Source organism: Drosophila tropicalis, unplaced genomic scaffold (genome assembly GCF_018151085.1).
Source record: "Drosophila tropicalis isolate 14030-0801.00 unplaced genomic scaffold, ASM1815108v1 contig_845, whole genome shotgun sequence".
Lineage (NCBI taxonomy): Eukaryota > Metazoa > Arthropoda > Insecta > Diptera > Drosophilidae > Drosophila > Drosophila tropicalis.
Window position 1 is genome coordinate 1,487,720 of NW_027173338.1, and position 16,473 is coordinate 1,504,192.

At 32.5% G+C, this 16,473-nt stretch overlaps 2 protein-coding genes across 2 annotated transcripts in view; one reads left to right on the plus strand and one right to left on the minus strand.

The window, feature by feature from the left end:
* The window catches only part of Ance-3 (angiotensin-converting enzyme Ance-3), a 53,945-nt gene that overhangs the window by 15,016 nt on the left and 22,456 nt on the right, over positions 1-16,473 (minus strand). The window lies entirely within an intron of this gene.
* On the plus strand, positions 12,147-14,288 carry Vajk2. The gene is made up of 2 exons (XM_068294754.1): positions 12,147-12,250; positions 13,236-14,288. Exons 1-2 carry the CDS (start codon positions 12,239-12,241, stop codon positions 14,094-14,096), a joined length of 873 nt encoding a protein of 290 aa, XP_068150855.1. The 5' UTR covers positions 12,147-12,238; the 3' UTR covers positions 14,097-14,288.

Consider the following 16,473-nt stretch of genomic DNA (forward strand, 5'->3'; position numbering starts at 1 on the left):
AGTAAAATACTTAGTATTTCCAGTTAGACGTGGACTTATGTTTGTATAAGTGTATGTAATGGAGTAAACTGAATGCAAAGGACATCTAGACTCTTGATGCTGATCAAACTTGCTGACCGAAAACAAATATACCTTCCTACGAAGCAAAGCGCCGTCTAAGTATTTGATGAATTGAATCAATTAAGTATTTAGGGCTATTTTGCATTTTCGAATTTGGTTTGAAGATCCTTAAACCGGTTTCACAGCAATAGCCAAAATTATGCCTAAGCATGGCTATGTTTGGGGATTCGCCCAACTCCAGATGGTATTTGTTTGTTTTTTGTCCAAATTTATGTTTTTTTATATGTACTTTTATGAGGCCAAAGCCCTCGGACCTGTCTTTGTTTTCAAGGACAGATCCAGCCATTTGCTGCTGACGGAACTAAAACAAAAAAACAACTTTCTAATACAATAAGAAAAAATTAAAGTTGATCTTTGATTTAATTTTCTTCTACTTAAGATTTAGATTTACCTCAAGATCTGATTCTACACAGAACCAGTTTAAAGTCAAAGCCAAAGAATTTATTTCGAGTTTCATTGAAGGTCGTCTGACACTGCAATTGCTACATATATATATATGTATGTGTGTGTGTGTGTGTGTGGGCGTGGCAAAATGCAGTTGGCTACTGCACATATGCATATTTATTTTTAATCATAATTTTTTAACAAATTATAAGATTTATCATGACTATGTGTGTGTTTGTGTGTTCTTGACGTTTGCTGTTTGCTCTCCTCGTAGGTGTTTACTTGAATTTGACTTGCAATTGGATTTTCTTTAGGGGGGGTTATGCAATTCACTTGGTCTTGATAATTATCAAGCGGATCTCTTGATCAAACTTAATTGTTGTAAAAAACCATGTAGTTTGTTGTTAGGGTCCAATTAGTGTAAATTAAAATACAAAACATATATACAATACAACAAGAATGTGGTTCAAGATTAATGTGGTTTAATCATAGGTACAACTAAATTACTACTAATAGCCCAAAGAGAACCCTTAAAGGAAACAGTATTCTTTAATGACCTCAATCTTTTTAAGCACTAGAACATGTTTAATCTTAAAAAATGTAAATTTATCTTATTAATCTCTACAAAACACACGTCAAGCTTAGCAGTTACAACCGTATGTAGATCAGAGTTTTAATGAAAATGTTAAATATAAGTTAAGAATAAGGATAACTTTGGCGTAAAATGTGTTAGGTTTGGAGCCTTAAGATAGATTCCCAGAAATCATGGAAGAATAAGACTTTTGGGGGGGGGTGACACATCAAAGATTATTATCAACAATCTGAGAATTTATCAAATTTGCCCAACATATTCGAAGATTTCTGAATTGGGCTTAAAGACAGCTGAAAAAAGTAAAGGAAGAGTCGAAAGATCGACATGCCAGGGGGAATATAAGAAATATTAAAAGGTGTGGATGACATATATCATAAACACAAGGGAACCCCAAGGCAACTTAAGATCTTCCTACAAAAAATTACAACTGAATTTTTTTTTAACGTTAGTCTTTTTAATAGTTTACACATATTTATCTGCTTGAAGTGCTTTGAATTATTATTGCATACGACAACCTGCAGTGCGGTCAGCAAGTGGAGTCAACCAATGTAACATTTAATTTCAATTGCAACTTGTCCGATGTGTAAGCATTATGCCATGTCAACGACTTCAATTGCAAGAAGCAATAAAGCCAAAGCAGAAGCTGTTTTCAGTTTGGTCAAATCAAGCAGAAACAAGAAGAACTCAAAGGCACTCACATGCACACCAGTTTTTCTTATTGGTTGAATGGATGGATGGATGAGCAGAAAGACCAAAAAGGGGACAACTAAGGAGAGGAGGCTATGGAGAAGTCAGTTGGTATGGGGGCGGTCTCACATTAGGGACTTCCAGATTGCCACAGACATTTGTTCGTTCGCTTCAGTTGACTTGCAGCAAATGTGTGTGTATTTCGTTACTTCTTCTTCGATTACGTTTTTTGGTTTCAAGTTGAAAACTAGTGCAAAAGTTTTTTCTTTATTTTTATTTATTTTTCTTTTTTTTTGGCAGACATGCATTTTTCTTTAAGCCGAATTCATTTCGCAATCGAACGACAACAACGTCAACACTCAGCGACGACGATGCAGACGCATTTCAGTACAATTTTGGATGGACAAGTTGGCGCTGACCTCCAAAGCAATGAGTGAGTAGAAGAAAAAAAAAAGACAAACTAACAAAAAAAAAAAAAAAAACCCAAAATAGCTTCATTAGAGCTAAAGTTTCGCTATGTGGATTTTGTCTTTTTTTTTTTTTACTTTGAATCAAACAGAAAAAAAAAACCAAACGAAGCGAAATGAATTGCGAAAATACGTTTTCAGTTTTCCCATTTGCTTTTGTCATTTTGGTAGCAATTAATTAATTTCAACAAATATGCGTACGTCCTCAACGACTGCAAAAACGTGAAAATATTGTTTTTAATTGGTTTGCCATCTCCTTCTCTCTCTCTCTCTCTCTCTCTGTCTCTCTCGTTCTCTCTGGTTTTGTCTTTGAGCCGCATCGAGATTCGAATCATGTTGCAATCTTTATTTGCCGGTGGAGAGAGAAATCGCATCCGACAAGATCGAATAATGAAAAATACGTACATAATGTACCTTGAGTTTTAGTTACAAAATTTTTAATGCCCTGTATAACAAATATATATAAAGAAATTCTACTTGTCGCACTCAATTCAAAAGTAAATGAAAATGTTTCTTCAATAAGAATTTGTCTTCTTGAAATGTATTAAAGTTTTAATTATTTCCAAAGAGAATTTTTAGATAACAATCTTTTTACTACATTACCAGAACATTAGTTCTTGGTTTGTTTGGCTTTTATTTTCATAAGGTTTTGTTATGGAGAAACCTAAACTTAAAGTAAATATCTAGAAATGGTCAACATTTTTAAGACTTAGCATTAAAAATTCTGTTTTTTTTATCTAAAGTGGGAACAAAATGAAACTTTACAGAACTAAAATGCTATTTTAAAAAGATTTATCTTTGATTTCAAATACAGTTTATTTTCTTTTAGTTTTAAATGAAGTATATGGACTTGTAATATTTTAGGTTAAGTTACTCTTAATATTAAATTATTTAATCTATGATATATTGAATGCCTTTCCTAATGCGAACTTTTTAGCCGACTCTTTACTTTTATTCTCAAATACCTTATATACCCTTTGCCCCCTTAAACTACAGGGTATAAAACGGGATACTCACACATCGCCGTGTGTGGGATCAATTTAATTAATATGATTTATGCGAGTTATTTTTTAGTATGCTCTACTTATAAATTTTTGGCAATGAATATTCATTTAATATCGATTATTTAAAACGACAAGCGAAATTAAAATGATATTTCATATATATATACAAATTCATGCCAAAATGACATTTTTATTCAATTTGTGAGTTTGAGTCTTGAGACAAACATTTTGCATTTGGCAATAATATAAAAATAAATCATTTTTTTGCCCGCCCTGGGCTATTGTTCAACTCTCATCAGCAATTAGTGCAAAATAAAACACAACAACAATAAGATCAAACAGAACTGAGCCTGGGAATTATGTCGTTTGCTCGACTTTCGTGTCTCTTGCTTTGGTTTTTTTTACTTTTCTGTCTTTTCTTTGGCTTGTGCAAGTTTTCGCAGAGTGTGAGAGTGTTAGATTCATTTGAATTAATTTTTTAATTTTTTTTCTGACAGTCTGTGTGGCAACCCAAAAAAACAAAAAAAAGTATTTTGTTCACATGAAAACCAACGGCAATTGTAAAGTTTCAAGATTTGAAAATATTTCATAATTAAGACTAGATAGAAAAAAAAGTGTTGTGCATTTGGCGATCGATAGAGATTTTAGCATAAATTAACTTCTAACAGCCAACACGAGCCGATGGCATATGAGTTTTCGAGTTTAATGTCTCTCATTAAAAACTAAAATGTTGTTGAAGCAATTTGTTTTGAATATTGATTAGCTAACAAGTTGTTTATGAGATTAGAAGGTAAAACGAAAACAAACGACTAACAAGAAAGAGCGAAATGTGAAAAATCTGACATTTGCCCATGGCTGCTCCACCACGCCCCATGGGAGGCCAATCAATGGAAAAAAATTAACTGAAATTATTTCAATTCATATCATGACTTGGTGGAAAATGCAACAAATTACAAATATCAAGACAGAGAGCAATGGCAGCAACAACTACTTCAAAATGCCACTAGTGACACACTAACTGGGTGACTTCCAAACCAGCGACAACAACATGCCCCAAAAAAACAACAGCAACAACAACAACAAGAAAAAATGCATCGAAGAAAACTTTGCAAACAAAATTATGCAACTTTTTCAATGCAGCAGCAGAAGCAAAAGCAACAGCAGCTGGCTCTAAGTTAACTGGACTTTAGCTGTAGTCTACCAGTTGGCCACATTTGGGAGCTGCTGCTTTTGCCTGTTGCTGTTGGTATTGCCATTGCTATTGTTGTTGTTGTTCTTGTTGCTGCTGGCAAAGATGTTTTCCACAAGATTTTCCAATTACAATTGCAGGTAATGTTTCCAGTTGTTGTTGTTGTTGTTGTTTTTGCCCTAAAATAGGCGTTGCCTTTACTTGGCCACAATTGACATAGCTGCAGGCGGCCATTAACACAGCACAGGGTGTAGTTGACCATCTATGATGTCTCCTGATCATAGATAAGCAGAATTTTTCGGAGGTGCGCCTCCTGTTTAATACCTCCTCATCCGCCCCTTCTTTTATTTTATGTTACTTACTTTCAATAAGGAAATCGAGTTCGTTGCTTAAGTCTTTTGTTTTTTGTTGTATTTATCTTTTTTCGTTTTGTAGCAGGTGAAAGGATTCGCAATTTGTGGCCATAATTCAAAAATTTGATATCATATACCAAAAAAAATTGCATAATCGTAAATGCAGTTATCTGCGTATGCAGTGGCTTATTATTAAGCTAATATATTTAATTGTTATTAATATGCGGCAACGCTAAAAGAAACTAAAAATTTTTAAATATATGTGTTATCAGGCGAACTAAATGAAAAGTTGTAGCATGAAAAACAAATCTAAATTGTTTTTTTTTTCGCTGTTTTAATATGGAATTCCATTTGTAATCAACTAAAGTCTAAGACGCTTACTAAAGTCTAAGACGCTTCAGTTATTACTCAAACTAAAACAAGTAATTGATTTTGTATTTGCATTAAAATTAACTCAATAATTGTACATTTTCTAAATGAATTTTTTTTTTTCACATGAACAGTCACAGGTATCGAAAATGCTAAAAGTTATATAAACATCCAAAGTCAGAATATACATATATTTGTTTAAATTAAACAACTTAATAAGATACATTATCTATTATATTTCTGAGTTTTCATTAAACTTATTCAAAGTTAAGTTCCTTAAATTTAATTAGCTGCTTAGTTTTACAGGCCAGCTCTTAGTTTATAATTTGTTAAATTCATATTTTTGTTTTCCTTACTGTATTATTTTTCCATATGTTTTTCTATCACAAATTTGTATTTGCTTACTAATAATAGTGATATTCTTCTCAACATAATAAAGAATGATAGAAGAATATTTGGAAAATATAACTTTTGCAACTTAATAGGAAAATTTACAATTACTTTTCATTCCACTGACTGAAAGGAAAACACGTTGGCTTAGTTTCAGATTTAGCCAGAAACAAAAACAGACCCAATTATTGCTTCTGTAAGTATACATATATCTATGACTTCTTTTGCATTAATTTATTCATTAAAACTCTCCTGATCTAAGTATTCATAATCCCCTATCCTGTCCTGACCGTGTCATATAGATTTATGGTATACTTATGCCACTACAGTACTCTATTCTACATTGCAACTCCATCTTAGCTGCAAATAGGAATTTTCTGTTTGCCAATTAGGCAACAAAAGAGTTCATAAATATACCAAAAACATGGTTATTTGCAGACCAACAGACATAAACTTAAATCTGATTATACCAAGAGTTAGGTGTTAGTAGTGGGCGTGTTTAGAGGCGTTCCCATTTGTTTCCTAAGGCACTCAAGTTCTCTTCAAAGTCGAGCCGCGTTGGCGGACTATACCAACTTCAAGGTCTAACTGACTAAGAGGCAACCACAACAACAACAACAATAGTTGGAAAAACCCTCTCTGCAAAAAACCAAAACAAAAAAAAAATAATGTTCATTTGATCAATTACATGGAAAATGTCAAATAGACAGACCAATTTTCAGTTTGCTCTATTGTTTGAGCTCTGAGATATGTATAATTTTTGCCCCCTTCAAGAAAACAAAATATTACAGCGAAAATTTATGTTATTTATGTTATTGTTGAGGGTGTTGAGGTCATAAAAACAGTAGCCCTTTTCCCCCCTCTCTATTACCAAACAAAAGCAAACAAATCAAAAAAAAAATTGTGACCTTTCTGTGGAGCAATTATCAAAATTTAAGCCAAAAAAAAAAAAAACAAAAATTACTGGCCCCTAGTAAAGACTTTTCTTTGCTAACCAAACGTGCGGACCAAACCAACAACAACAACAACAGTAAAAAATATAAAAAAAATTAAATGTCGAAGGTTTTGCACGATTGTCTGCAGTTGTTGTTCATCTACTCCATCTACTACTACTATTTCTTCTTCTTCTTCTTCTTAGTTTTCTGGCCATTTCAATTGACAAATGTTAGTTGTAGTTACCTCCAACCTCGAGCACGAAATCGTTAATGCCCCAAACAATAACAACAACAGTCCAAGAAGAAAAAGAAAATCTTTTGCCACTTCTTGGCCTCAACAACAACAAAAAAATAAATAAATAAATAAAAATAAACCCCACAATTTGGGTCAAATTTGTGTCGCCTTCAGTAGGTTTCTGTTAAATTTGATACATTTAAGAGATATTAAACTAAATGACCTTGACTCAATATGTAACTAAATAAAAAGTACATGTACTTATTAAGGTACTAACTAAAAGTGGTTCAATTAAAATGCGTGTACGAGCAGTTTTACCTTCACAGTTTCCGTTTTTAGTTGAATGTGTTTTTATTATTATTAATTATGGGATCTATCGAAATAAATTCCAGTCTTCTAATTAAGTCAAGTAGACTAATCTAGTCTGGCCCATAGCAAATTTGTAGTCCTATGGGGCTATAATTTTTTGAGTCCGGCATCTGTGACCTTTATATTTTAAGATACATCTATTGATAATGTAATATTATTCAATGTTAGTTTAAATGCCTAAATAAAAGAGAATAAACTATCACTTAGAAAATATTAAGGCTGAAAGATATTCTTGTTTTTTTATTTGACTTAAAATAACATCTTGAAACATTTGTTGTATTTCTAGTGATCATTTCTAAACAAGATCAGATTATAAAAGATATGTATAAGAATGATTAATAAGAAAATATCTCTGAGGAACTATCGATCTAATGTTCTTATCAAACCTTAATACGTTACGTAAGGTTTATTTAGTCGTACTCATATACTAAATCTATTCTAAGAAACGATAGCAAGATAAGTAACCAAGCTTAAGAGAACACAAAAATATGTTCCTGATATTAGTCTCTGACCATTAAGAATAGTTTAAGTCTATTCAACATAAAAGATTTTCTTTATACCTTTTAAATTAAAAATAAAAGAAAATATTTTGCAAATCATTAATTTACCACTCCAATTGAAGACCTCAACAATAAATGATGGCCAACATTGCTGGATCACTAAACTTAAACTAATCGATAGAAAATGAAACAAACCATTACGATATTTCGAATTTTTTAATTTTATTTTAGAAAATATATTCTCAGAATTTTGCATTTTTGTATTAAATAATAAAATCTTCTATTAATAACAACATTTCTGACTTAAATCGTTAATAGAAGTGTATAAAAAGTTCGTTGAACAATATTCAATTTTGTATTCTTTCTTTATGGAAATTTCTTTAACTCATACATTATGTCAGTTATATAATATCTCCTTTCAAATATTTCCATAAGCAACTTAAAAACAAAAACCAAAAAACACCCATCGAGATCTCCAGTCATTAAAAACAAAGTAACAAAAAAAAAAAACAACAAACGCAGAATCTTGTTTTTTGTTTTTGCCTTTTTCTACGATTTCTGTTTTTTGCTTGAGTTTTGTGTGTCTTTAGAACTGGTTCACTTTAAAGTCATTTAGAGCATTAATTAAATAAATTAACTAGGCAGGAGGTAGATGGCAGTGAGTCGACAAGCGAATCGAGCGCCAAATGTCAAAACTTCAGATTGGCTAATGGTGGGGGCTATTCGCATATCAGAGCTTTCGTCTGATCATATCTTATGCAAATTTCCTTTTGGCTGGCTCGAGATATTTTGTGCAATAGTTTATGCCATATTTATGTGTGTATGTATTTATAGAGGGGGCTAATTAATTTGTTCGTTTTTTTTCTTCAATTTAATCGATGACGCTGATAGGTGTATTTTATTTCTTGGACCATTTAAACATTTTCAAACATTTTGCATAAACTATTCTAACGAAGATGCATTAACTGAATAGTAAACATTTTCAACTTTTAAAATCCACAGCATCATTATCATCAGTTGTTGTTTTTTCGATCTATTTTGCATATTGTTTACGAAATGAAAGTGATCTAGAAAAACCATAAAAATGCAAAAGGTAAAAACCAAACAACAACGAAAAATGACTCGATTAACAAAAAATTGACAAACGAAATAAAAGAAACTCGACTCCAATAAACTTGAACTTGAGCTTGAAGCTCGAATCTTTTGTCTTTCATCGGTTTTAGTTTTGCATATTTTATTGTTCAGGTATTAAGTAATCCGTTCTTCATTTAACCACAAAAAGAAGACAAAATGTAGTTCAACTTTGACTTGGCTTCTGATTAACCTGATGAGGATGCTGTTGATGTTGATGATCATGATGATGGTGATCGACCTTCGCCTTCATGCATTCACATTACAATGCATAATGTCTGGGGCATTATATTGAACAATTTAATCAAATAATACTCATAAATCTAACGTTTTTTCTTCAGTTCATTTTCGTTATAGTTAATTTTGGTTTCTTTTTGCTTTGATTTGGTTAAGTTTTTTGTTTTGTTTCTTTGCTTTTGTGTGTTCTCTTCTGTTTGAACTGCTTGCGGTTTGCTCTTTGTTCACACGTTCCATTTACATGGCCATTGGCAAGTATTTCCTATGCAACATTAAAATGTCAAATTACACACACACACACACACACACACACATACACATTAAAATGTATATGTAGAGAGACAATACATTCAATCATTGCACCTACTCCATCAAGGCTTCAGTCATAGGTAAGTATTCGCTGTTTGAGATCAAAAGTTCAGTCACGATTGAACACAGAATCGAATCATCGGCTAGCAGTTAGTTGACTTACAGTTTTTTTCTTTTTCGGGTAGACAATACGGCAGCTAAAGCCAACTAACAAAAAATTAACCAAAAAATTCATTGCAATAATGCAACTGGGCAACTGTGCAACTTGCGGCTAATGTGAATTTGACTTATGGCCATGCAATGTATTCGTTTATGGTTTATGCGAGATTGAAGCGTTGCAAGTTGCAAGTGGCTTATTATTTTGGAATGCAGGAAACATTCGAGAGACTTAAATGCCTTTCAATTAATATGGATCTAAGAGACGGAGATGTAATCCAAGTAGTGACTGGTAAATTATTTTAGTTTTTCTTGTCTCAAATTAAAGCAAGCAGAATATTTTTTATGGTTCATAACTTGAAATATTTACATATTCTCAATTATGGCAAACAAAAAGAGTCCTATAAAATCCTCACGAATCATTAACTGAACAAAAATAAATTCTACATTTACTTAGCATTTAAACCTATTTTACGATTTTCGATTAAATATGGAACACTAAACTAACAAAGCTTTTAAAACGTTAACTAACTTTGCATCGACAAATAAATACGACTAAGTCGTTTTTTTTTTTTTCGATCTCCCTTTCCCAAAGTCAATAATCAACTGTCCATTCTAAAAGTGCTTCCATTCAAGTCAATCAAAAATTTCAACTCAAATGTCTTTCAGCTGCAATTAGTTGCATACTCAAAAAGCAAAAAATAAAATTCGAGGAAAAAAACTACGAAAATTAAGCACCTTTTTAACATATTTGCACGACTCCTTTAGGCATTAAAACATGTTTGGTATTTGAAATCGATTGCAAAGTTCATCGTTGAATTGACAAATGCGAAGCATCTCGAGAAACAAAAAAAAACCAAACTAGAGCAAATGCATTTAGAGATTGCTTGGATACATTATACAAAATATATATGTATGTATAAATAAAAAATCAATTCATAGCAAATGGGCAAAAAAATCGATTAAATGGCAAATGACAAATGTTTGGCATTGCCAATAAATCGAACTTGTCCAAATAAAAGTGGCATTAAGTTTTTTTTAGTTCGTTCTCTTTTTTTTCTGCTAACTTATGCAAAATCTGGAACGAGTTGACTGGTTGGTTTTGTTAATTACTGGTTAACAAATAATGTTTTAATACTTTTTTGTCAGAGATTTAAATAAAGCATGGCATTGTTTGTGGAAGAGGAGACAAACCACAACAACAATGCCAAGTCCCCTCGATCTCCTTAAACAAAAGGGGCAAGAACACAAAAGACAGAACAGAAATTTAAATGGCTTTTTATTTTAATTTATGACCCCCTAACACGAATGGTGTTGAGACTGTTTAGATTGAAATCGTTTTTAATGCACAAAGAGGATGTTAGCATAAGTAAAAAGTTAAAAAAAAATTGAATTGAAATTTGTTTTTTTTTTGAGCAAATGTTTAAAATGTATTTTTCAATTTTTTTTATTTTTATTGTCTGACAAACTTTGCATATTTAGTTATTTGTTTGACATGTTAAATAATGTATAAATTTAAATGCAATTTTCTTTTCACTTCTCTTAATTATATATACATATATATTTTTAAGCAATTTTTAATACTTCTAATCAATAGTTTAATTCTGCTGCAGGACTTTGGGACTTCCTTATCTGTTCTTTTAAGGATTGATTATAAAAATTTGTGGGTTTCTTCGAAACCTTTTTTTCTAATATTATTTGAAATAGAGGTTCAAATCTTTTATAGTTTTATGTAATTCTGATTATATTTTATTCACACTGGCTAAACTAAATAGAATTTTTATATTTTCCACTTAATTTTAAAATCTCAGTAATTCAAAAGTTTAAATAAATTACATTTCTATGTTCAAAAGTTTTTTGAGTTTCTTTCTTTTAAAGGATTTTTATTGATTTTTTGTGTTGAAATTCGAATAATTAATTTATTCTTTTAAAACTTTTTATTGAATTTTAAGAAACTTTTTTATTTACTTATAGTTTTGTATTCAATTTCGAAACAATTTAATATTAAATTGTCATTAATTTCTCTCTATCTGAACTGAAACGCTCATAAATGGTTTTCATTCAAATTTATTATTTTATTTTAATGTTGTTCTTAACTATTTAAATGTTTTAAGACATTTTTTAGTAATATATTTTTCGAATTTATAATGAAAACTTTATTAATTGTGGATTTCTAAAGGCTGCCTCTTTTTTTTCGAGTTTATTTAAGTTATTTTCGATATATTTCTTTGCACTTCCATAAAACGCGAAGTTTTCAAACTTTCAAATGCTAATTTTTCACTTTTTTCTATAATTCAATGAAACATTGCACTGATTGCGAGTCATCTACAAAGTACTCAAAGTCTTCAGACTGCCATGGCTGAAGTATAGGTCTGTCGACTCGGATAATTCAGTAGCTCACATGGATATGCACGCACACAAAGCTAAGGCCAGCTCACACGTATACACCAACACTGTACGTGTGAGTCTGAAAGGCAAACAGAAAAAGCTTTTACTTAACCGAACCGCATTTCCTTTTCCATCACACACGATACCAAAAAGGAGAGTCAGCCAACAAGAGAAACCCACCAGAGAGAGAGAGAGGAGAGAGAGAGCTTTTGTCTTAACTCATTGTTTGGGCTGCTGCGATCAGCATTGCAGAAAATCCCAATCAAAGCATCACATCGGGGGCTGTGGCCATATAAAAGCTTGCAGCGTCTGTGCAAAATTATTCAGTTAACTGTTGCGGGTTCGTTGAGACACACACAACAGCAAAAGAAACCCTCCCTCTCTGGTCTAAGCCAAAAACATAAAAAAAACTAGAAGTGCAAAATGAAATCCATGGTATGTTCGGTTCGATATCAATCTATAAGTGCTTAAAGTGATTCTTTCAAAGATTATTGTGCTGGAAAGTTCCAAAAAGTGGCATAAAATTGTTAAAACTTTATCAGTATTTGTGATTAATTATTCAGAATTGTTCTCTTAAAGCTGATTTATCTAGGTTTAAATAGATAGATGCAAAGTATCCTTAAAATCAACTTAGAATGTGTCAAATTATATATCAATTCGAAGAATTTTCATTCGTATCCTTTGAACAAAGTGTAAATTCGAAAGAGCTAAAAAATTTTTGCTTTATTATCAGTTCTTAATTGAAAGCACAAAATAAAATATGAGCTATCAGATTTATTTATCATTTCGGTTTAAAATAATTTTGCCTAAATCAAAATTTGAAGTCGTTAAAAAAAAATTTCCCCTAAATCGATTGTCTTTAGTTTAGATAAGTTGAAATCACCAGGAGATTCGATATTTATATTTAAGTTAGGTTTTTTATGTTAAACAAATAAAAGGTAATAATGGGTAACATTTAAAATGTTCTGATCTAGAATCTAAATAAATTTAGCAAAAAGTTTGATCATTATCCTTAAAGCAAGGACATATAAAAATGACTTAACTTGAGAGTATTTGCAAGCATTGAGCTTTGATAGTTAATAGGTTACAAAATTTAAACAATTTTTGCATCAAGTATACGCCGCATTGCAGCTGTGATGTCACAATTATTTGGCCACAATTATTTTGGTCAACGATTTACAGTTGCCCAACCATTGAACTTGGCTCATTGCCCACCCTCTCTCAATTGCACTTAACTTTCCATTAGGCATTGCATAATATTGTCATATATTATTATTTTTTGTCTTTTAAATTATGGTCTTGGCCACACGGAAGTCTCGTATTAAGGGGAGGTGGGGGCAAATTATATAACTTGAGCTACGCTCTACCCCACTTTTGGCCAGTGGTTCATTTCGATGTTGTCTTTGTTGTCTTTTTGCAGCTCATTTTCGGTCTTTTGGCCATGTGCGTGCTGGTGGCCAGCGCCAGTGAGGAGGCCGCACCTAAGAAGGCAGCCGAGCCCGTGGCAGAAGCCAGCGCAACGGCAGAGAAGAAGCAAGAGAAACGCGGCATTGGTCATGGTCTGGGTTATGGCTATGGTCCATCGGCTGGTGGTGCCATTTTGGGATCAGGAATCGGTGTTGGCATTGGCCATACCGCTGTGGCTGCTCCCATTGCTCCCGCTGTCGCTCATCTGCCTACTCAAGTGCACACCAACACTGTGATCAAGACCGTCCAGGTGCCCTACCAGGTTGAGCGTCATGTGCCTTACCCTGTTGAGAAAACCGTTACATACCCCGTTAAAGTGCCCGTGCCCCAGCCCTACCCAGTTGAGAAAATTGTCCATGTGCCCGTGAAGGAAATCATCAAGGTCCCTGTGGAAATTCCTCAGCCCTACCCCGTCGAGAAAATTGTTAAAGTGCCCGTCAAGATCCCAGTCGATCGTCCTTACCCTGTCCATGTGGAGAAGCCATACCCAGTTCCAGTGGTGAAGCCCGTCCCCTACACCGTTGAGAAACGCGTGATCCACAAAGTGCCCGTCCAGGTGGATCATCCCGTGCCATACAAAGTTGCCGTTCCCGTGCCAGTTCATGTTGAGAGCCACGTGAAACCCGCTGTGGCTGTTACCCACACTGTGGCCGCTGCTCCTGCTGTCTATAGCCACGGAATCTCTGGACATGGTATCTCCGGACACGGAATTGATATTTCTGGACATGGCCTCTCCGGACACGGTATCTCTTACGGTCCTGCCATCTCATCTTATGGTGTTTCTGGCCATGGTGGCTACCTCCACAAAAAGTAGATAAATTTTCTTTTGCTTTGGGAGAATTGAAATCGGGTGAAGGTGAGCGAGCACAAGTCGAAATTATCCCATTTCCCCCTCCCTATATTTTGCTCCCTCTCTTTGTCCATCCCACCCAAAAAAAAAAAAAAAAAAGAAAACCCATCAACGACTTACAACTTTAGTTCTTAGTTTGTGATACCAACCGCAAAATTATTGAATAGGGAAAACGATCAAAGGTCGGGAAATTGCCCCCGAACCGGAAAGTCATATTCCCATTTCATGTGTACAGTTCGTTCCAGACAGAAAATCAAAAACGAGTTTGCTCCTTCGACTTTTTCATGTCAAATTTCTTTTCTATGAAATGTTTTGTACATATTTAATGTAAATAAAAATATAAAAAATTATAAAAAAAATTGCATTATTCTACTTGTTTTTCTTCAAGGTATTGGAAATTTCAAAGTATATTTTAAATTGAGCAAATAAATAATATGAATGTGAATGTTATTAGATTTTGATCTCAGCATAAGGACATTCCAAAAGGAACTTTTGGGTAGAATTTAGCTATCTTCTTTTGTTATCAAGTTTTTACAAGAACAGAACTTTGTTAAATAAAAGAATATTTCAATTATTATAACAATGCTGAAGGTCTAACAAAATAATTGACTATCTGTATCTGTTGAGTGGCTCATTTGGCTCACCAATGCCTTTGCTAATAAATCTGAGACTTTGGAAACTTATGTGGGAGAAAAAAGTGTATTTGTTGTAAAATGGCCTTGTAGCCTTTTGTTCTGCCTTTGCCAGCAAAATTGTTAAAGAAAATTTAAGCTTTTTAATGTAATTTGCCTGCCTCATGAGTCCAATGTTTCTATCCCTCTAGTTTTCGAAACATTTTCCTTTAATATCTAATTTTTAAAGCACGCAGCAAATTATAAAAATCAGACTGATCGGTCACTATAATATAAACAAATTAGCCGAAACATCAAGTGTCAAAGTAGATCTCAATGTTTTAAGTAGATAGCAATCTAAAGTGCATAATAAATAAGGGAATTCTGGCTTCTGTGTAGACTAATAAAAAATAAATAAAATTAAGCTTACAATATTAACTTGAATGTCAAAGCTCATTTATGAATATTTATCCCAAAAGTAGGCAAAAACTATATATAACATAAGCCTAAAAACAGGCAACTCTTTTGAAACGCCTAAAAGCATGCAAACACGCAACGTATTTTTATGGAAAACAATCAATAAGCAAAAAAAAAACCCCTCCATAAAAATAATAAAAATCATTTATTCATCATTCATTCTAACACACAGAAACTATAGTTTATGCACAAAGAATAAAAAAAAATAGTTCTGAACCACTGTGCAATGACGATTTATAAGCTATTAAGCAGCAGCCTTTATCAAATATTAACCGCAGCTTTATAACTCATGCTTATCAATTTTGAAACATTGCTTAAAAAGTGGCGACATATTTTGGGAAATTTAGTTAAATTTAAACCGTCACCGAGTAGAGTTCAAATTACACAAAATGGCCAATGTTTTTCTACAGTTCATTGTTATTCTATTTGTGGTTAGTGTACACTTTAAAAGTGCAGTTTTTGAATTCTTTGATTAATGAAATATATATAATTCAATGCAGATCAATGGACTTCACACAACACCTTTAGTTGTAGAGTCAAACAACAACGTAACACTAGAGCATGGCACAGCATTAACTTCAACCGAAGATCCAAGTTACTCTACAAGCACAGATTCAGATTCAACTTCAAGTTCACCGGCAAACATAAATCTAAATGAATCTTCAACGGACTACACAACTGAAATAATATCAGAGTCGACAACAGAAATGGCCAAAGAACTGCCAAAAAACTTGGTACCAAATCCGCCAGAAAACTTGGTAACAGAAACGCCACAAGAAGAACAAAAGGCCGAGGGAATATCAACAACAGTATTTTATCTACTCTTTGTCTTACCAATTATAGTAATTATTATTCTTTTAGTATATATAATTTTTGTACTAACTCAACGTAAGGCTTCTTATGAAGTGGCATCAAATGATAAATATTGTGTTATTATGCAGAAAGAAGTATAAGAAATCAAAAAAAATGTGTTAAATGAATCAAATTTAATTAATTCAGATTTTATAGTTAAGTCGAAAAGTAATTTGAGAATAATAAGATAGATTCATTTTCGAATATTACAGATAATAATTAAGTAATTGTACCCACTTATATTTCAAAAATTTCTTGGTTTCTTATAGTAATAAATGGAAATATTTTGAGAAAAGTAATGAAACTAACAAAACAAGTAATTAATATTTATATTTTGCATGAGTAATTATTCGATTTCAATTCGATTAATACCACAACATAAGCATTAAAAAGATTATTAT